The following is a 22,655-nucleotide window of genomic DNA, read 5'->3' as shown; positions in this document are numbered from 1 at the left end:
CAGAGCGCGAGTACGGCGGTGAAGCGACCAATCAGAACGCGAGTATGCCGGTGGAGCGCCCGCGGTAGCGTATGAGCGCGGCCGCCTAGCGCGTAACCTACGCTCCATCGGCATCCTCGCGCTCTGATTGGTCAACGTTTCCCCTTAATATCTCCTCAACGAAATCGCGGACAACATTTTCGCTAAGAAAAAAGTTGTTTCAAATCACCCCCCCAACCTACCCATTCAATGACCTCCAACATTTTTGGGACACCCTGTATACAGCTTGCGATTTGACAGCGCGAACACCGAACCGCACCGTACCGTGGTGGGACAATAAAAAGTCGGTTAAGCTCTCGCAGTAGTGCGCGAGTATTCGTCGTTAGATAAACAGTGATATTGTCACTCTTAAGTCCGTGCATTGTCTGCATTCGATTTCAGTGCCCTTTTATTACCATTGTTTTCTTCGACCGTCATAAAAGGAAAACATTACTCAACGCACGTAAAAGATAAGAGAAACAACGGTCGACATGGGTGATAATAAAACAGGTGAATGCGAATATTATTATATATTAAACTAGGTTGTCGTAAAATTAAATTCGGAATCGATTCCGTTACAATTTTTTTTTTTTGGTTTTTTAATAACATTTAATTGCAATGTTTCGTGTCAACAGCTGCCAGCTGTTGAAACAATTACCAAATAAAAATAAGTTTACATTACTTTTAATTATTAAGAGTAAACAGTGAATAATCTATATATTTATTCATTTTTCTAAATTCATTTTTCTAACAGCTGCCAGCTGTTGAAACAATTACCAAATAAAAATAAATTCACATTACTTTTAATTATCAAGAGTAAACAGCGAATAATCTATATAGTTATTTCATTTTTCTAACACAATTGCGAAACGTTAACTGTATCTTCTAATAAATCTAATTTTTTCCTATGCTTTCATTTATTAGAACATATTGTCATGACTCCAAAATGCAAGACTATGAATCCCATGGTACTGGTAATAGAAAGACAAGCTATAGAACCACCAGCAGAAAATGGAAATGATAACAATGTTTATATCGCTGGAGGAGATCACAAAGGAATAATTGTTAACAAACAAACCGTTGCTGGTATACATATATACATATAAACATTTATTTATAAATGGACAAATTTAATCAAAGTGATGAATTATAGTGTCGCAGATACTGTCGATATAAATTAAATGTAATTCGGTCATTTCTGTGTAGTTGCAAACGGCGAAGTTCATCCGGCGCATCTTTGCTTGCAATTCAGAGTATTTTTAGTGAGTGGTCAAACTGGGAAACACACGCAAGAATCCAGAACTCTTCAATTTTGGTTCACAGATGCTCTTTCAGAGACTGAACGTCCCAGTGTGGCGCAAGAATTCTTTAGGGAATTAGTTTGTCCTCAACAATTTCCACGAGGTAAATCAGTAAAATGAATATTTATTAATAATATAATTGCGGATAAATGAAATTCCTTTATTTTCTAAAATTCCGTTACATCTATAATATTCGGGTCAAATTAACATAACACAAATTAGACATTTTGTGAATTATTGATCTATGCCTGTAAATAAGTAAAAGTCAATTATAAAATCAATATATCACATTTATGAAAACGATAATATCTAACTGTATGCATGTTATAATATTTGAAGTTTCAACTGGTAACATATCAATAAACAAAAAATTATGCAAATAAAATATTTTCTTTAATGCTTTTACTTTAATATAAGTATGTAAAAACATTTTAAAATTGTATTTTGTAATTTCATTTGTTCGTAATAGCGAGTTTAACTATCGAACCAATCATTGTATGATTTTTTACAGATTACGTTGGATTTATAATGAAAATAATGAAGTTAATGTTGCACAAGTATCCCAGCATTAAAAAGATAGAAGTAGAATTGAAACAGCTCGAGGAACCAGTTAATCTTCCAGCTAGGCCATGTAAGTGAAATATTCTTCTTTTTTGCTAAATAAATATTTGTTTTTTTTTTTTTTATTGATAATAGTAGATAGTTAATATTTGAAAATTAAGTACATATTGAGAAAAAAGTAATATGTAAATCAACCGTACCGTATTAAATTTTAATATTGAAAAATTATATTTGGATATAGAATTATTCATCCAGTTGGCTGGTTTGATTTCGATTAGTAGTTCGATTATTTCATAATGTACTTATTTCTTGTTTTAATGAAACAAGCTGTCAAGTAGGGAGTAGCATCAAGATTTATTTGATTAGGTCCATTGAACTAAATGGTTCTTTATTGAAAGATATGTATGAGGCATCTTCAGTGCGCATTGGAACGAAAACTGAAGGAAATGCACACTTCAGATTTGTGCAGATCATTGTATCTGTAACATACACTTAAATATTGAATATTAAATGCACTTTTATATTAATATTTTATATTCTTCTAATTAGTTGTGTGAAATAAAACTTTTTTTTTCGTCTCTGTTATTCACAGCTAATACTGGTCATAAACTGTTCACACTTCCTCCATGTAAGAGAATTATTTGGAAATCAGGTTGGAAAGAATGAAAAAGTTGCTTATTTTGTGCATCTTTTTTATCTTTATGTGATTTTTTTATGTACTGTCAGTTGTACAAAGATAATATTTATTTAATATTTGCCGGTCGAAAATTTGACTAGAAGATTTACTTCCATATGCAACTGTTATTTGTATGGATTTACTGTGATTTCATTTTATTCATTAGTTGATAATCCACAAAGTAGAAAAGTGTAATAAAAAATAGAGGAGAGAGTTTTATTCTTATCTTGACCGGTAGATATATGTATGTTTCACTGCTACACATTATACAGCGGTAACCATAACTACATTGACTTAACACACTCTATTCCCTAGTTTCTGCATTACATAATAATACAAAATAATAAACTATCATTATTTTCTTGTGTCCATTTTAACAATCAACTAAAATTGTATTGCCCAATGATTACAACTTTATTAGTTTTTCTAGAAATGGTTCATTAATTAACAAAAAATTCTCTGCTTCACCATCATTTTTAAATTATAGATTATATCTACACAGCGTTTTGAACCAGTAATGCGAGTGCATGATTATTAATGCATCGATAATATTATCTATTTATATTTAATGTTCTAACGTAGATTAAAATTAATTCATTTAAGTGACAAACAAATAAGTCATCTAGGTGTATATTACTTTAGATTAACATAATTAATTCATACTTTCAAGAAATTTCTACCATTTATAAAGAAAACGTTACTTTTCATATTATAATTTACATAATATTTGTTTTTAATTTAGTAGGTATCTGTTAATAGAAAATCTAGTATAACTTACGTAGCGTTCTATTATTACTATTTTGCTATTTAGAACAACTGTGACACCATATAAAGTACCATTCACCTTGATTCCACGTGATTACTCACTGCCATATATGACATGTAGACTTAATTTCTATGTCAGCAATTCCACAGAAGGAATCAGTAGTAGTAAGACTTGCGTCTAACTGAATTATAAATAGTATTTGATTATTTTTAATATGGTAGACACATATTTTACATTTTCAAATTGTAGTTAATTATTCATCAGAATATTCTTTTTATTACAGAGCTATTCACACAAAATTAATTTAACGCAGAGCAATTTATGCACTTTGCAAATATAAATGATTCAGTAACAGGATGTTTTAATGCTTGATTCTTTCTTATTTAACAGTATCCGCAGATGAAACAGTCATGGGACAAGTGATCGAACTGACATTAGAAAAGGTGTTAGAACTAATTGAATCCGCGTATCCAAATCCAGTAACGGTTGTTGACTTGGCAAAGTAAGATTTACATTATAAACGTTTCGGAATTTATCTGCTACAAACGAAACAATATTTAAATGTTACAATAAATTCTGATTGCAGAGAATATGGGTGGGATCCTTCCGCTGTTGAAATAAAGTTGAAAGAATTACAAGAGAAGGGTGTCGTAAAAGCAATGGAACATGGAGCATTCACAAGAGTCGTACACCAAGATACTCAGATTCAAGTAAGTTTCGCTTAAATTTTATTCCTTAGTATAGTGATAACTATATTGATATTGTCGATATTAAAATATTTTATTATTTATTTTTAGGTTGTGAAGCAAATGCCAACAATGGCGAGTGCAAAACAACCTACTATAGCAATTATTACAGCGCAGTATTGTGAAAAGCTTGCAGTAGATTCCCTGATCGAAAACAGAGAAACGTTTGTCCGCTATACTACCGTTGGTAAGATGCGTCTTCTTTAATATTATGTAATTATCCACCTTTTATACCACCCCTATGTCTATATTAATTTCTATCGATTATATGTAGTTATATAAGAGAGACAGGGGATATATATGTATATGCAGGCTATCTTTAGATAAGTAGCACATAAAATAATTTTATAATGATAGGGGATACAAGGAAGGATGAGAAGGTATCTCTTTATTATCGTTTACGTAAAATAGATCATCTATTTTTTAATCTCGCTTACTTTATTTAGAGATTAGCAAGGAAATATGAATTTCCATTCTTTTTTTACACAAAGCATGTTCTGTAATAGAACAATAACAATTATTTAATTAGAACAATTATTCATTTTTGCTGCTCAATGAATTTGAATTATTTCAAACGCTACATAAATGAAGTCTGTCGAATACTGGGACCGATATATACCATTTACATTATCCATTTGGCCATTTTTATAATTGTCTTTTCGAATTTTTAATTCAAGGTCGTTTAGGAGAAAATACACACTTATTTTTATCTGAAAAAATACTACTTATTATAACAACCGATACTAGAGCTCTGAGTATTAAAATTAAAATGAGATCTATATCAGCAGAAATATATTAGATTCTACATAAAAATTGAAGCTATGCTTTGTTATCTCTTCTATTATCTCCTACTTTTTAATGATAATTTCATGTGGATACTTGTGTTGTTTATATATGTAACGTAATATGACTATAAAATAATTACATATATAATGCTACTGCCTGGAATATTTATGCTACTTTGAAAAAAAATAGTCTTCCTTGGATATATTTGTATGACTTTGAGACCTAATGACAATGTATAATGTGTGTTATTTTATTTTTGTTTTATTCGATGTAAATATAGGTATTTATATACCTGTTTATAGGTTACACATTGTAACCTTATTTTCGAATTGAAATTTATTATTACAAAATTATATTCCAGATTTTCAATTCAAATACAACAATGTTGCAACACTCGTATTAATTTTAATATCACACAAATCAATGGTAAAACACACACAACGTGTGACAAATATACAGTGGGTGTAGAAAGTATTCGTACACCGATCAATTTCCAAAAAAACTGTGTAAAATTGTAATTTATTAATTTATTTTTTATAAACAATGACATTCTACATATTCTCGGAAATCTGTAGAGAGTACAAAAAAAAATAGCTATTTATGTAAGTTGCGAAATTAACAAGAAAAAAGGAATTAATTGATAGAAATATTGAAGCAATAAGTATTCGGACAACTGTTTAATTTTTAAAACTTCATTAAAAATAAAAGAAATTTACATTAATTTATAAGTATATAATACTTCCTCGTAGGGATCTTCGTAGGGATTTCTTTTTTATTTTATAATTATTGCAACTCTTCTAAGCATTAAATTAACTAAATTATTAGTTATTCGAAGTGTGATTTTTTTCCATTCCTCTATTAGAACCATTTTTAAAAGTACTTTACTGGAAATTTGATGTTTTCTAATTCGTACAGAGCAGTAAATTAATGTGTTTAAGTTACAAACTCTACTCTAAATGGTTCGTCATAAGAATTGTACAAATATTTATTGCTTCTATATTTTTATCCACTTTTCGCATTTGTTTTGTTAATTTCACAAATTATATTAACTAGTTAATGTTGTTTGGACTATATCTATCTTAGAGACTTCCGAGAATATGTAAAATATCATTGATTATAAAAAATGAAGTTGATAAACTACAATTTCACACAAAAGTTTTTTAGGAAATTGATCGGTGTACGAATACATTCTACACCCACTGTACATATATTTCAATACGCATGAAACTTCAGGTACGACAAGCTCATCAGACGCAACAAATGGAGTACCGCGCGTGATATCCCGTTTTGGTAAAGTAGTTTGTAATATAGCTCCTTTTCCGTTTTAATGTCACGTTAATGTTAAAGCTTGCCAATTGCTTGTACCCAAGAAGTATCGCAGAGCCACTGTACTACATAAAGTATATGTTACGAGGCATTTTTGTTAAAGTATTGTTTACTCCATTGCAGAAACCATTAATCGATACTTTGCATCAAGTGTCATACATCATATTGAAAGTATCATCTCACGTCATATCATGTCTTTGTGTTTAAACATTTACTTTTTCAGGAATATTTGCAAATTATGTCTATCGCATACACATTTCGAAGGGTCTTGGTTTAAAATCATTCACAAAGTGTTTTTCTCTTCATGTGTCCTTTGTTTTTTCTGTTCATTTCGTTTCTGTATGGGATTATGGCATACAATTTTGTTTTTTTAACCTTCCATAATAATTGCTTACTATTAAAAGAAAAAATGATTAATAATATGAAAAATAAAGCTGGAGAAAACCATTTACTTTCAGTATACATATACAGATATGTATATATTTATTTGTTTTATTACCGTCAATTATTGGTACTTTAGTCAATTAATTTCTTGTCGGAAGAAAATCTGTGATACTCATGTCATATATATATATATAGCAGATATTTTGAATTTTAAATTTACATCCACTTATATATCAATAACTGGAGATTAAAAATGAAGGCAGAAATATACAAGTCATGAGTAACGTAACATTGAATATCGAATATCGAAGAAAAATTGAATGATTACGTATTTAAAAATAATATCGTCACAGCAGAGAGAATTCATATGCTTTTACGTAAAGTAGTACATAAGTTTTGCAATTTATAAATTGCAACTAAGTAATGCTCACCATTTATCACTTCTTAAGAAAATTTAATTATTTAGTATACTATACACAAGTTTTGAATTGATAAATTTAAGTACGTATCTGATAATAGATACCGAACATAATTGCATCCGTATGGAATGAATTCTTTTTAATCAATTTATTCACATATAACACAGGTTTTGATATCAGTCTGTTTATAGCAGCACCAGTGCACATGTATCATACACAATTTTTAAAAATGTTTAATATATATAAAACTGAAATTCGTACGATGCAAGATGAAATTATTTTCTGTTATAGGAGAATCAAATGTTTATACGTTAGGAAATATTGGCGCACACAGAATTGTATGCACAAAACTGCCAACTGTAGGTCATACAAGAGAAGCAATGACTGCAGCAGGAAATACAACTACTAGATTGTTAGGTAGTATTAAGATTATTTTCAGTTTCTAACTAGTAAATTAAGTTATAATAAGTTAAATTAAATTATAAGTTATATATAAGTTATAAGTTATAATATATAAGTTAAATTAAGTTATAATAAATTTTGTATTTAATCATTCAATATATATTTTTTCAGGTACATTTCAAAAAGTAGATTTCGTTTTTCTAATTGGAATTGGAGGAGGTGTACCGCATTATACGGATTACAACAAACATGTACGACTTGGTGATGTAGTTGTTTCGTACCCTGCTCCTCTGAACAAGAAATACATTTATGTATATTGTGAAAGTGCAAAGGCTAGCGAAAGTGGTGATTATCATTTCGAGACTAAAGAATATTGTCCACCAAATTTATGTATTCAAGAAATTGCTACTAATCTCAAGGAACAGGTAAATTAGTTTCGCTTTATAATATTTTTTAGTGATGGAAATATGAATCTATTATTTACAAATATCGTGAATTTTTCAGTCGGAACATGAGACTAATCCTCCATGGCAAGTATATCTAAAAGAAGGTTTAGATATTCTAAGTAACCAAACGGAGCATGATTTTAAACCACCTCCGCCAGAATCTGATAAATTGTACATGGCTATTGGCGAAAGAGACGTTATCGAAGTGGCGCATCCTACTGCACCTTCGGTCGCAGCAAACAAAAGGTAATTTTTTCTATTACAAAAACAGAGTAAAATTGGAATTTTTGTACCTTTACTCAATTGTTCCTAACTCCTGTATTTATCCATAGATTTTCTTCAACAAAAGCTTGTTTTCTTCGTAAAAGTGCGATCTATACGTAAACAATAAGAAACTAGACATAATTTGACAATTTCCATTTTTCCATGGCAATGGAAGAAATATTCGTGTTATATTTTCGCTGAAAAAATCAAAGTTTCTCATACATATTGGCTCGTAACACTTAAACTATTGAACCGATTGGAAAATAACGTAAAAAGCAATTGTTGAAAATTTGATTACCTTTAAATTGGCGTCTTGCGCGACTTAATCCGACGTTTCTAACTCGAGATATGGTCTAAAATGTGAACGTATGTCCGAAAAAATCGAAAAAAAAAAAATACAAAAATGCATATAAAAAAAACCTATCCATAGAAAAATTTTTTCTTGCGATTTTCGAGTTTAGTAGGCCAAAATACATAAGAAATAAATTGTGGAATTGAATGTACATTTTTTTTTTGTATTTTGTAAACTAGTGTAATTAATTGTTAGCCTTGAAGAAACTATTTTTTGTTTAATGTTTAATTGAAAATTATAAACCTAAATATAGAGTGTGCCTCAAAAATGTTGTAACACCTTGAAAGAGGTGGTTCGGGAGGTGATTTGAAACAACTTTTCCCTTAGCGAAAATATTGTCTGAGGCTTCGTTAAGGAGATATTAACGGAAAACGTCGGATCAATCGGAGCGCGAGTATTCCGGCGGACCACCCGCGGTAGGCGTGGTCTCGCGCTCTGATTGATCCGGCGTCTTCTCTGCATATCTCCTTAACGAAGCGTCGGACGACATTTTCGCTAAGGAAAAAGTTGTTTCAAATCACCTCCACTCTGTATATACATGGTGTCCCAAAAAAGTTGTAACACCTTGAAAGGGGTGGTTCAGGGGTTGATTTGAAATAACTTTTTCCTTAGCGAAAATATTGTTCGAGGCTTCGTTAAGGAGATATTAACGGAAAACGTCGGACCAATCAGAGCGTGAGGGCGATCCACCTAGCGCGTAGTCAAAGACTACCGCGGGCGCCCCACTGGCATCCTCGCGCTCTGATTGGTCAGTGCTTTCCGTTAATATCTCCTCAACGAAGCCTCGGACAATATTTTCGCTAAGGAAAAAGTTGTTTCAAATCACCTCCCCAACCACGCCTTTCAAGGTGAACAACATTTTTGGAACACCCTGTATAGACGAGAATTATATAGTAAGTAGATGTTAATTGAAAAGTAGGATATTTCAAATTGTTCATTAGTCGTTAAATTTTTATTAAAGCTAATCTGCGACGTTTATTTTTCAGAACGGATGGCTGTCCCCGAATTCACTTAGCACCGGTGGCATCTGGTAGACATATTGCACGCGATGATCAGCTTAAGCAGAAATTTGCAGCTCGTTTTGGATGTCTCGCCTTCGACGCAGAAATGGACGCCGTAGTTGAAAGTATTTTGGGCAATTGTCGTGAAAGTTTCGCTGTTATTCGAGGTATTTCCGATTACAAAGACGGCTCGCGTATAAAAGAGTGGCAGCCGTATGCATCTTTGGCTGCTGCCAGCGTAATGAAATCTATCATTTGCGCCATGGATCCACCAACTAACGTCTAATACTTTTCAGAAGCAATATATAGGGTTAATCGTACAATGATTTTCCATTTCCCATATTTCGCAACTTTTCTTTTTGTATACGGTGGACCAACTATTTTTATTAATGAGAAACAGTGATAGTCTACATTGGCGCACTTAAGAAAGTGTAACTTAATTTCTCTTGTTTTTTATTTTTATATTTAGCATTGCATTAAATGCGAGCTGAAATATAATCCTTTTCTTTCTCGGTCAAGAAGAAAGTAAGATCGTAATCATAGGATACGATAGCCAGAAAGTAACGTGCACGAAGTGCATTTTATAATTAATTAAGAAGATCGTAGTCGATACGATTAATTTTCTTAGTATATAGTAGGAAACAAAACGAATTCAATACAATATGCTTCCAAATAATTTATACACCGCTCAACAATTACGTATCGGACTGATAAAAATACTGGTTTATCTTTTCTTTCTCAAATTCTTCTCGACACAACTATTTGAGAACATTTGAAAAACATTTTTCACAATTTGCATCTTTTTAAAAACGACTTTTAAATATTAATAGTTCGGCATTTGCATCGATTCACGACACTAATTAATTTTCTAACGTGTCATTGTATCAATTTGATATGAGTTTACGGATTTTATAGATTTATTTATATATACACTTTATACTTTTAATACTATTTCTATTATTCTTTATTGTATGAGAGAAATCGGTACAGTGATCCTAAGACTGGTGCCATTTTTCTTTTACGTCGCACATACGTAAATTTCATAAAATTTTCTTACGTAGGAGAACACTATATAAAGTAAGAAATTATAATGTTTGCAATAGTTATGTAGTTTAAATATTATTATAATAACGAGGCTCTCGAATATCAAATCTTGTCGGACGGGATCCGAAGTAAAGTAAGTAGGAGAACCAGTGAAAGCTTTAATTGAAGCCTCGTAGTCATCAAGGCAATTTAAATATAGAAGTGCAAAGTAAAATTTGTATTTAGCGCCACTTTTATTTTTATTTTATTCTAAATCTAATTAAAGTCAACTAAATCTAATTCAGTCACTATTTCTGCAAAATCTTCAAAGTTTTGCACGATCGAAATGGTATAAGTTTAAAATTTCACAAGTATAGTTCAGAACACATCTTTCTTTTACATTTTTGTTACGTCGAAAGTTTAATATTACTTTAATCTTGCTAAATACAATTAAACCTTTGCGGGGCGGTATACACACCAAATATATTGGAAAATGTACAATTAATTAATATTAATTAAAGTGCCAATGTGTTCAATAAATTTGGTTAACGTAAAGGAGATGAGAATTTTTCTAAAAGATACGTAACCAGGAGATACTTTTTAAGTCAATTAATAATATATATATCATGACTCAGTAGTTTGACTTTAAACTGAAAACTTTGTTCTTTTAACAATTTGTCAGTTTAAATGTCAAATACTGACTACTCTTTTCGTATCTTCAATATCTCATTCTCATCTTTTAGAGTAAGGTTCTCATCGCCTGCAAGAGGAACCAATACTGAATTACACTGTCTTTTAAAAATTCAGATGTGGATTGTTCGCATCTTTGAAAATCATTTCGAAAGGTTTCAATGATATTGAAAAAAAATTTGTTAATAACATTAAATATAACTTCCTCGCATTTCAACAATTTTATAGATTCTAAAGCACAGGGTAGCATACGAAAACTTTATATTTAAGTGGCATTTAAATATTGGACTCGAGCATAAATCTAAACAATTAGAAAGATACGGATACAGATAGCAGCATCAAAACGAGTTTCCAAAATGTCACCGACTGCATTCTCAGTGGGACTTAAACAATAATTGAAAATCCTTATTTATTTATTTATTTATTTGTTGGTTTTTGAAAACGTTTATATTCTAGAAAAATATAAGTAAGGCTCTCGAACTGTACAACGCATAGAAAAGATTTTCCTTTCTGGTCGAGGATGTTATTTATTTTGTATTATTTTAGGAATACATTGTTAAATATTTAAAATACAAAAAAAGAAGAAGTAAATGATAGATCTATAAAAATAGAAGAACCTCAGATCAATATAATCGATGAAAGAATCACTTGTTGCATAGAAGCACAGTTTTGAAATTCTATATTGAATAGAGAGCGAGTTGAATATTATCACATACACGTTATAAAGGATTTTCCATAAAGGACTTTAAGATTTTGTTTTTTTAATAAGACACAAACAATATGGAATATATCCAAGTTTCATATTTAAAATGGAAGTGATGCTATCACACGCATTTTGTTATTGAACAAACAAAATTTTAGAGCCCATTTTGGAGAGCACTTTAATATAAATATACACAAATACGTAAATATAGATGAACACCTACTTAAGGTATTTAATATATAATGTATAAATCGTGAATTTTATTATGTCGTGAAACTTTAAATTCGATTTACCTCATGATAGATTCCTACTTAAGGCCTAAATATTAACTATGCAACAAACACTTTGTTATTACGTTTAAGCGAGGCTCTCAAGCTTCGAGCTTCCAACTGCGTATTTACATATACTTGCGTTTGTATTGCGCAGTTTCAACGCTAGTCGCACTATTGTGTTTTCCGTCTATTTATATGTAGGATTTAATGTTAAGTAACAAATGCTATGTGTACATGTACGTCCATTTAGTTTCTATTTAAAAGAAATTTATTAGTCTCTGCGATGAACATAGAATCCCAACGAATCTCGATTTTATCTGCTTAACAGTTCATGATTGTCACAAGTCAATAGTTCAAGAAACGATGCTGACCATTTTACCCTATTTAAGATTTTAAAATCTACTTAAAAGTGCTTAAAAGCTTTGGAAAAGAGAATCTTGCTTCAAGCTTGTAAACGAGTAGTCTTCCTGCCAAACAAAGGGATTCGTTGTTAATGTCTTGACATAAGTGCATGGTACTTGAGCTTAGACATCGTTTATTTAGAATGAAAAAGTGTTCAATGTGCTTAACACGTTAAGCGCCAAGCTTATTTTGTTATTATTGCACGCTACTATGTAATCTCATTACAATTTATATACTACAATGTGTATTTTTATTGGCTTTTTCAGAAATGCTTCTTTCTTCAGTCGGTTACCATTGATTCATGTTCTGATGTAATTGGAAAAGATTATTTTCTGTCCATTACATTGAAAATATCAACACAAAATGTGTGTCGAAGTGGGTCAAATCAAATTAGTTCTTCTAAAACAATATCGTAGAGCGTATTTTGAGAACATTTTTATGATCTTCAACGCATTTAATGTAACATTTAACTTAAGAATATAATATTTCAAATTGTACATCACTAACAAGAAGTCAATGGTGACTGATGCAACGCTTAACGTGTTAACAGTTTCAGAAATAAGAATCTTGCTTCAAGCTTGTAAACAAGTAGTCTTCCTGCCAACAAAAAGATTCGTTGTTAAGATCTTAAAATAAGTCCTTGGTATTTGAGCTTAGACATCGTCTATCTAGTATAGACAAGTGTTCGATGTGGTTAATAATATGGGTGCTGTCAAAACATTTCATAATTTTATCTCGATATCTTAATTTGTGATGTCATCAGAATCGAGGCATATATGAAAATATGGAAGATATGATATAATTCATGATACAATATAACTTTATATATCCTTCGGAAGGATATAATTTACCCTTGTGATTTCATCGAGATGACATCTTTACATCCAAATAGTTTGAATTAATAAGCTAAAAATTTGTTTTTAAAAATAAGCGTAACATATTCCAATTTCTATAATCATCCCATGCATATCGCTGTTTATAAATAAAATGAAATTAAACAATGTTTAGAAAAGTAATGCTAGGATCGAGTGGAAAACCAAAAGTATAATAGTATACTATTTTGCGAATGTTTTGGTTGCACCCATGACTAAATAGTAAGGTTTTATTAGGGTTGTAATTACTGTGGGAGAAAAGGAAACAGTAATGTATTTAAGTGTGAGTTAACGCTGGAAGAGAAACTGTGATAATATCTAGGTTTTTCTGAGCGAGATAAAGGAATATATGTGTTAGTTTATGGAAATACTGTTTGATAAAAGCATGGCGACTGTTGCAATGCGTTTCCACTGGCAGGATAAGCAATGTAGATTTTTGTCGTCATGTGATCTGTCATAATACGTTCAAGTCTACGTGGAAGGCACCACACACCCGATATGCACATTGATCTATTCTAACAATACGGAGGGCCATATAGTATAAATAATCTAAACATTCTTTAGAATTTCATTTCCTTATGACATAGATTGTTAAGGAAGTATGTATAACGAAAGTGAATATAAATGAGTTCTGGAATCAAAAAACTATACAGCAATGTATAATTTTGTTTAGTATAGACACCTCTTCGACCTCTTTATTCCACAGGATGATATTTGTACTAAAATATGGTTGTGTCAATGCTTTTAGAGTATTACATACATAGCATGCTTACTAATCCTTTGCACTCCATGGATTTGTATCAGAAAAAAAGAGTATCGATATCATCAATCTTTATGTTGTAAAGTATACCATGTTGAAAAAAGATTGTACGTAACAAAAGTTACACCATAGATAGTGTATCCATCCATCATTCAATGTTTTTTTAGCACTACACTATAGAGTTCAGTGTTTTATGATACAATTTTCAACTGTAACATAACCTCAACAATGTATATATTATATATAGTTAAGGATACTAGTCAATGATTAATTGTAAAGTCAGACGAGGTATTCCTTTCAGAAAATGTTTTTCTGCACGATTTGATATCCCTTAATTTTTCATATGTGGTTTTTAAATAGGTTGAGGATTCCTTTTTCCTTATTTCATTGAATTGAGGTTATGTGCATAATAATACAAAAACAGAAAAGCCACAATAGAAATGTTTGCATAATTACTTACATTGAACAAAACAGAAAAGTGGTATAAAAAAGGCTTTTTATTTATAAATGCACTATAAATTTTGTTCTGACATAGTATTCTTAGGCTAGTCCTATTAAAATTCAAAGGATGAGGCATGCGCTCTTTTTTATAATAATGTATTAGTCACTAGTAAATGAACTTTTAAATAGTTTATCCTAATGATTTTATTTTTAGTGATACTAGCCTAAGCATGTTAAGAGAAAATAATTATTTTCTGTGTCCTAATACACATTTTCCAAAGTTTTTTTTGTATACTTTTTATTATACTGCTAGTCTTATAATTCTTTAAATCAAATTTTACTATATACGTATCTATTGTTAATATTTTGCATTCTTTCCATTTCTGCTAATGCATCAATGTTGCATGGAATTGTCTTCTGTGCATTTATCTTGGGCATACAAACTGTCAGTGATTTGTTTCTCTGCTGGTACCACTGTTTTCAGAGAGTTTTTGTGAACTTGTGTGCATATAGTAGACTATATGTATAATCCTATGGCATACATACGAACACTACCTACATTTATTATACACATATCTACAGAAGTTGCAAAGTACATACACACAATTATAAACAATTGTAATATATCATAACATGTTTGATTTAAGTTTCTTTAGTTGCAGTTCAGTTATGTGAAGCTGAAAATGTGACAATAGCATGTTTTAATTGGTACATCATTGATGGTTATCACTATGTTTTAATTAGTATTTGTTCTCTCCTTATTTACATATTTGTTATTCTATATTTGAATGGTTTTAATGCTCGACACTCCATGTGACACTATTTGAATGACTGAGGCTTATTTACAGTCTATAATACAGTTTAGTATTTTAAACGATACATGGTGTACAATTCAGTCTTTGATGAAGCTCTTAAAATATTCGTTTTCATTAAACACGCTTCTGTTCCATTTTAGTGCGCATTTTTTTTCTTGATAAAGAGTCTGTGTTCTGTGAGTTGTAAATTGTAATCACGCAATAAGAAGCCTATCTAAAAATCTTTAAAAAATATATTTGTTGTACTTTATCCTATTTTTACCAACGGGACATTCTTATTTCTTCTATTTCTTTTCTAAAATTCCATCTTTCTCGGTCCCGTTCGTTTTCTCGTCTACGTGTTCACATTTTATTACTGGCAGATCTGTTAACTTCTCCATTTCTTGCTCCTTTTGTGGACTTGGTTTTCCATAACTGTTCCATGGTTGTAGCTCCGAAGTTCCAAATAGTAAATACACAACAGCGCTCGCTATAGAATTAGCAGCGGCTATGATAAAAACTTTTTGCCATTGTTCCACAGTTTGCTAAAAAAAAAGAGAGAATTTTCATTCTTTTTTTTCCAATAGAAGCATTGAATTATATTATTGTATATAAATTGTATCTAACAAAAATATCTTCAATGAGTAAAAATCATATTTACATTCAACAATTTCCTTATCAGAAACAATTGACTTAATAGATTAATTGAGGATTATTATATATATAATTTTTATTTGACTTTTTAAATAAAATAGCTGGAACCTAATTTTCTATCTATGAGAATACTACCTATATTAAACAATGCAATTTCCTTCTAGCTAATTAAGAATATATGATTGTTATTTACGTTTTTATTCGTTAGACTTCCAACGATAGCAGGTGAAATGAAACCGGACCAGATTATTATCATCCCACAAAAGCCAAGAAGTACGCTAGCATAGTTAGGGCTGAGGTCGACAAAGTTTGGTAAGGTGGAAGCAGAAATGGCGCCGTTCATGGTAGTTCCTGCTATCATAAAGATCACAGCGAAAATTGGCTGGCAGCCACTGTAAGCTAAAAACAGGATGAACATCCCTTGCACACCTGTGCATGCAAACGTAGCTAGCTTCCTGACGTTTGTCAAACTCATTCTCTTGGTACGTATGAGCCAATCGCAAAAAACTGAGAAGTAGTATGAGAAAATCATTCTCAGTAGATGAGGAGCTCCGGAAACAAGGCCAGTCTACGAACAAGAATTCAATACGATAAAGCAACTTTGGTGTTATCCCAGAAATAGCTTTAGCTCACAGTGAATTAAAAATTGTATTTACTAATTATATACATATAATTGTATATCTTTACCGCGTTGATGTTCCAGCCATGAATGAAATTGAAGTAACTCGGAGTTTGGGTCATCAAAGTAAGGAAACCCCAGCCACTGCCCCACTGTCCGGCAATAGTCATCCAAACTGGGACAGACAGCAATATGGACTTCCAGGGTATTTCAGATTTTTCTTCATCGACTGTTTCTCTGATATTATCTATTATATATTTCTTTTCCTCTTCAGATATTCGAGGATGTTCCTGGGGTGAATCGTATGCCAGGAATAACCAGGCACAGTACCTTCGAAGGAAACTCTACGTTAGCATTTCTGTTAAGTTCATTTATTCATTTATTATTAATTTATTACATATGTATTAGTTCAAGCTTAAGCGCGCTACAAATTTAATAGCTTTTACAGAATTTATTCAGGTTGTATCGTTACTACTTTACAGGAAAAGAATTATGATCAATGAAAACTATCAACATATTTCCATGAAAATAAACTCTCAATTGCTTATGTAAAACAATAACTAACAGGCTTAACTAACAGTAGCATATATACAGGGTGGAAATCAGATGAAAGTTGTTCAATACCAAGGAGGACATTATGTGGTGGAACTTTTGGAGGTTACATATATAACCTTATAGCTTATAAGGTAGCTTATACATATAAGCTACTGTTAGTTCAGCCAATTGATTTCTTTCAGCAAATAAGTCTAAAATAAATTTCGTTAAAAATTGTTTTCTTACACACGAAATCTTAAAGCTAAAAATAATCTTATAAGTAAATTTCAGTTGAAATAATCCTGCAAATATAAGTTAAAAATACTTTTATCTTATGACAGCTCTCTACTTAATGTATATTTTTTTATTGAAAGGGATTTCGGTGAGAGATTTCACGATTGCCATGGCAAATATTTTCAGATAAGTCTACAGAATGTTCTTATCTATAAGCAAATTATTACCAGATTACTCCAAGCGAAGACGTTACATAAAAAGCTGCACTCCAACCATACGAGCTACTGACAGCTGCACAAAGTGGATAAGTTATAGCTGCACCTACAGAGCTACCTGAAAATTAATGTAATTATGTTCATAGCGTAATATGAATTGTTAAGTAACTCCCTATCACCGGTGTATATCTTATCATTGGATTAAGTCTCGTCACACTTTTTCACTTAAACCTTCTTTATTTATAGCTATATTATTGATAAACCTTACCTAAATAGGAACTGACAAATTTGCTCCTCTCAACTGCAGGAATCCATTTAGCTGTCATGTCATGCATCGAAGGCCATACAACACCCTAAGTGAACAATATCTTTATGAATTCTCTTTGTCGAAAGAATTTTCAAATAATTTGTAATCATGTTCACGTTTAAGGATGAATTTGATTTACCATTAAATCGTTTACAATAATTATTCTAGACTGCGAATGTTCATGCAAATTCATATTTTTGTATACGCAGATGAAGAACAAGAGATGTACATTAAAGTATTGCAGTAAAGTATTTTTCATATTTGATATATTATCATAAATGTGTAAACATTAGCAGTCTAATCATTACTAAATAAACAACATTGTTATCATACAATTAAGAGTGTGGGAGGATTTGATACGTTTTGAATGTTGTTGACTCACTGCTGCCAGACCTTGAAGAACTCGCAAGGCAATGAGAGCATAAAGGTGTTGGCGGGTCAGAATTGGAATGAGGAAGCCTATAACAGCTGTCAGGAGGTTCCCCAGACCAAACACAAGCTTGGTCCCATAACGTCTGGCCAACAGTCCTCCAGGAAGCTGCGACAACCAGTGTATCCAGAAATAAGATCCCAACGCTAGACCTTGCTCGAACTCAGTCCAAGCAAATCTGTCTTCGTACTGAAACAAAATTATGGAATAAAGGAAAGTGATCAAAGACAGACACCCGATTGGTTTTCCTTGAATAATTTTCTAAGTATTGACGGTGACATTTTTAAGCATGAATTTTTTTAACCGTAACTAAATAATATCTTTTAGATAGAGGAAGGATGGGTGGGGACAGTGGATAACGAGGCATAAGTATGGGATGACAGGCGGATGGATGGTTGAATGAATGTGGATGAGGATAGAAAAAGAAGGAAGATGGGAGAAATGAGGTGGAAATTATGGAAAGAGTACGAATGGATGTAGGATAAGGAAAATTAGAATTTTAAAGAGAAAGCAGTGGTAAGGTAGATTTAAGAGTAAGGATTTCCTTAGCGTAAGAAAAAAAAGTGCAAGAAGAGAAAGCTGGAGTGTTAAAATGTAATCCCAAGGGGAACAAGTACGCAGTTGAAAATTTTGTGTTCTTGCATATAACTAAAGTTGAATGTATCTGATCTCAACCAACACTTTGTATGAAAATATCGAAGAGTTGTAAATATAATACATTTTTAATGTTATCTAAAAATTAACACAAAATAATAGTGGACTAAATTCTTAGATTCTACGTTTAGCGAGTCGTGAGTTTATTATTACACATTGTTTGTGTTAGTTTAACATAGAAAAAGATGTAACGTGTTACTAGCAACATTTAATTTGAGTATGTTATACAGAAAAATTGTTATTTAGATTCAATGACACTTATGAGCTCTAAGATCAACACTGTCAATGATGTACTTGGCTGAAGAAGCTCAATCAAAATTAATTAATTTTGTTTTTGATTTTTTTAAATTTCTATTACTTATTTTTAAATTATATACCCCTAGAAGTTCTGTAATGATACTGTAATAAATTACTGCAGGTAATTAACATAACGATTATGTTAAAGTTACTATTTGTGTTATTATTTAACGAATACGTGTTAATATAACACAACAAAAATGTATATTTAATACATGTTTTTAATTAAGTTTAACAATAGAAATTTGTTAAACATGATGAGATGTACAATACATTGAGCTGGATTACAAATTGAGGAGTCCAATAAAACAAGTTAAATAAAATGTTTAAAGAATACATACATATTAATACATGTTAATATATACATATCTGAGATATAAAAAAAGGAAGTAAGGTAAAAAGAAGGAGCGTAAACATTCAAAGAAAAAAGTACCTAGAACTATAATACATATACATAGGGAGTTTAATTAAACATACTAATAAAACACGTACAAAAAAGTTACACAAGTTATCAACTTTTTGTGTTAATCTATTAAATATGTAGCTATATTAAATTGACACAAAAATAGTAGTAGACGGTTTGAGATATTGTGTTGAATTTAATGTAAATGTATTTAATGTATTTAATATAATTGTAATGTAATATAATGTAAATAATGTAATTGTAATGTAATATAATGTAAATAATGTAATTGTAATGTAATATAATGTAAATAATCTAATTTATGTTGAATTCAACACAACATTTTCAACAGTATACAGATCCAAACACATAGATATATCAACAATCCAGCAATTAATAATTTATGCAAGGTAAGGATGCACCTACCGTGACATTCTCTGAAATTGGTACAGCAGTAGATACCACTGTAAGATTGCCACTTCCTTCTAATGTTGTATTGGCAATTTCAGGATTGCACTGGGCAGTAGCAGCAGCTCCCTTCGCACGGGGCATCACCATCGCCACTATTGTCAGATTCAAGTTGATTCGCAACATATAGTTGATGGCGAAGCCGCAGAAAACAAGGTACCACAGCACATCTCGACAAGTTACCATTTCTTTTCCTGGCAAGTAGAATTTTAGAAATTGTACTTTAATTATATCTAAGCTGAACCAGAAGTTTCATTTGATTTTTCTCATTTCGTTCGTTCTCAATGAATGATTTAAATTAAGAAAGAAAGTCATAGCTGTATTCAACAATTTGTTTTTTTGAAAACAATTGACTTAATAGAAGATCTGTTTGCTGGCGTGTATTGTATTAGGTTGTCCAAAAGCTTTCTTTCATATTTTATGTGTTATGTTATGTTACCGAGTTGTACACGATGCATTTTGCTTTATAGTATTATATTAATATTATAACTATTTATTTAACGGAAGAAACTCCTGGGATAACGTAATACATATACCGAATAATGTTCAAAACAATTTTTATTTAGAGAATTAAAATATTGGGTTTTTTATTTCATGTCTAGTCCTACCTAGAAATCTTGCTGCGCCCTTTAGAAAGTCAGTATGGTCGTGTGATGGCTCCAACATTGTTATTTCATTTTTTAAAAATTCATATAAATACAATAAAAATTAATTTTATATATTATATATATATGTAATACAGGGTGTCCCAAAAATGTTGTAACACCTTGATTTGTATATTGAAATATTATTAGATATTCATGAAACTTGGTATTTATGATTTGTTTGAGCCGCAACTTTGAATCTGATATCAGAATTACAAAATTCAAAATGGCGGATCCAATATGGCCGACATGTATATTGAAAAGCTATTAGATTTTCATGAAACTTGGTATTTATGATATATTTGAGACGTAAACTTCGAATCTGATATCAGAATTGCAAAATTCAAAATGGCGGATCCAATATAGCCGACATGTATATTGAAAAGTTATTAGATTTTCATGAAACTTGGTATTTATGATATATTTGAGACGTAAACTTCGAATCTGATATCAGAATTACAAAATTTAAAATGGCGGATCCAATATGGCCGACATGTAAAGTTTATATGATAATGAACGAATTTAAAGTTCTCACAGGCGCGATGTCGTCTTTGAATAATTGTTCGATGAAAATAATTAAACAGCTGGCACCAGACTAAACCATTGTTATACATTGAATCTACATACTACCAGGAATTATCATTCGAATTTGTAATACTCCACTACTATAAACGCCTTACCTACGTCTCGAGAGTCGCATACAAAAGAGCTACTTCAGACGGTTCTCTTATTTCCATTCCAGAATGTTTAGACACGTAATTGAAAAATTTTATGTTAATATCTCCTTAACAAAGCCTCGCATAACATTTTCGCTAAGGGAAAAATTGTTTCAAATTAGCTCCCGAACCACCACTTTCAAGGTGTTATAACATTTTGGGACAGCTTGTATACCTAGCTTCTCTATAAGAATATTCATTATTATTTTCAATAATACATTTTCTATCTATGTAGAGTAATGTCACATTAGGCGCACAAATTAGTCCACGATAAGTGCACAGTATATCTCTCGAGTAGTCGAGGAGTTCGACCGCCGAATTTCGTATATCCTCTAACGTTTGCCACCCGAGTTTATATATTCTTTGATGTTTGCCGCCGAGCGTCGAACGTAGACAAGGACAACGAGTAAAGAGTAGGAGGAATCGAAAACACCGAGGTATATCGGTGAAACAATGTAATGCAACGACGAAACTTTCTTGTTATTCACTTTTTTGTTGCAAAACGTTTACCGTCATATTCCTGACATTTTTCTGATTAAAATGAGACCAAACACGATATAATTCGGACGATATTTACCATTTATCTTTTTTTAGTTAGTACTCTACGATAAATGATACCTAATAAGTTGTTACAAGTAAATATGTTGCGAATTACGTCGTGTTTGGTCTCATTATAATCAGAAAAATGTCAGGAATATGATGGTAAAAGTTTGACAACAAAAAAGTTAATAATAAAAAAGGTTTCTTTGTTGCGTTACATTGTTTCATTGACATACCTCGGTGATTTCGCTTCGTCCTCTTCCTTTACTCGCTGTCCTTGTTTGGGTTCTACGGACGTCGGCAAACATCAAAGAATATACGATGTCCACGTTAGTCGCACAAGGTCAGTTCTGAGCTTGTGCATTTAACGAGACATTACTGTATCTTCTTCGCTAGCTCATATTTTTTTAATACAGGGTGTCCCAAAAATGTTGGAGATCCTTGAAGGGTGTGGTTCGGGAGGTGATTTGAAACAACTTTCTCCTTAACGAAAATGTTGTCCGAAGCTACGTTATGGAGATATTAACAGGAAAAC

The 22,655-nt window shown here is 31.3% G+C and overlaps 2 protein-coding genes and 1 long non-coding RNA gene across 6 annotated transcripts; 2 read left to right on the top strand and 1 right to left on the bottom strand.

Moving 5' to 3' along the window:
• On the top strand, nt 1-14,058 carry LOC128896801 (uncharacterized). 4 transcript variants are annotated; one of them, XM_054160285.1, is made up of 13 exons: nt 1-528; nt 943-1,104; nt 1,225-1,422; nt 1,831-1,950; nt 2,473-2,508; nt 3,713-3,824; nt 3,909-4,032; nt 4,120-4,255; nt 6,088-6,144; nt 7,275-7,400; nt 7,557-7,810; nt 7,890-8,077; nt 9,434-14,058. In XM_054160285.1, the coding sequence occupies exons 1-13, from the start codon at nt 510-512 to the stop codon at nt 9,732-9,734; spliced, it is 1,833 nt and encodes a 610-aa protein (XP_054016260.1). In that variant the 5' UTR covers nt 1-509; the 3' UTR covers nt 9,735-14,058. The 4 variants fall into 4 exon arrangements, with proteins under 4 accessions (XP_054016260.1, XP_054016261.1, XP_054016262.1 ...); XM_054160286.1 differs by lacking the exon at nt 2,473-2,508 and having other exon boundaries at nt 3-528; XM_054160287.1 differs by lacking the exon at nt 6,088-6,144 and having other exon boundaries at nt 3-528.
• Nucleotides 14,059-15,150: 1,092 nt separating this feature from the next.
• On the bottom strand, nt 15,151-20,414 carry LOC128896804 (sialin). Its single transcript, XM_054160293.1, has 7 exons — nt 20,179-20,414; nt 18,351-18,587; nt 17,930-18,014; nt 17,674-17,779; nt 16,747-17,008; nt 16,253-16,627; nt 15,151-15,950 (listed from the first exon to the last, which is right to left on the bottom strand). Exons 1-7 carry the CDS (start codon nt 20,404-20,406, stop codon nt 15,711-15,713), a joined length of 1,533 nt encoding a protein of 510 aa, XP_054016268.1. The 5' UTR covers nt 20,407-20,414; the 3' UTR covers nt 15,151-15,710.
• Nucleotides 16,742-17,722, top strand: LOC128896845 (uncharacterized). Its single transcript, XR_008462151.1, has 3 exons — nt 16,742-16,883; nt 16,953-17,492; nt 17,587-17,722. It is a non-coding gene; the product is annotated as an uncharacterized LOC128896845 (long non-coding RNA).
• Nucleotides 20,415-22,655: the final 2,241 nt, after the last annotated feature.

The sequence above is a fragment of the Hylaeus anthracinus genome, unplaced genomic scaffold (genome assembly GCF_026225885.1).
Source record: "Hylaeus anthracinus isolate JK02 unplaced genomic scaffold, UHH_iyHylAnth1.0_haploid 11978, whole genome shotgun sequence".
Lineage (NCBI taxonomy): Eukaryota > Metazoa > Arthropoda > Insecta > Hymenoptera > Colletidae > Hylaeus > Hylaeus anthracinus.
This window is presented reverse-complemented; position numbering and strand designations above follow the sequence as displayed.

What these genes read in the sequence shown, in the direction of transcription:
- LOC128896801 (XM_054160285.1), top strand. An exon ending in TAACAAACAAACCGTTGCTG is followed by an intron (nt 1,105 to 1,224) that starts GTATACATATAT and finishes ATTTCTGTGTAG; the next exon opens with TTGCAAACGGCGAAGTTCAT. An exon ending in TCGGTCGCAGCAAACAAAAG is followed by an intron (nt 8,078 to 9,433) that starts GTAATTTTTTCT and finishes TTTATTTTTCAG; the next exon opens with AACGGATGGCTGTCCCCGAA.
- LOC128896804 (XM_054160293.1), bottom strand. Translation starts at nt 20,406, where the DNA reads ATGGTAACTTGTCGAGATGTGCTGTGGTACCTTGTTTTCTGCGGCTTC. An exon ending in TTCTTCAAGGTCTGGCAGCA is followed by an intron (nt 18,015 to 18,350) that starts GTGAGTCAACAA and finishes TTGTTCACTTAG; the next exon opens with GGTGTTGTATGGCCTTCGAT. An exon ending in ATGGCTGGAACATCAACGCG is followed by an intron (nt 16,628 to 16,746) that starts GTAAAGATATAC and finishes TCTTGTTCGTAG; the next exon opens with ACTGGCCTTGTTTCCGGAGC.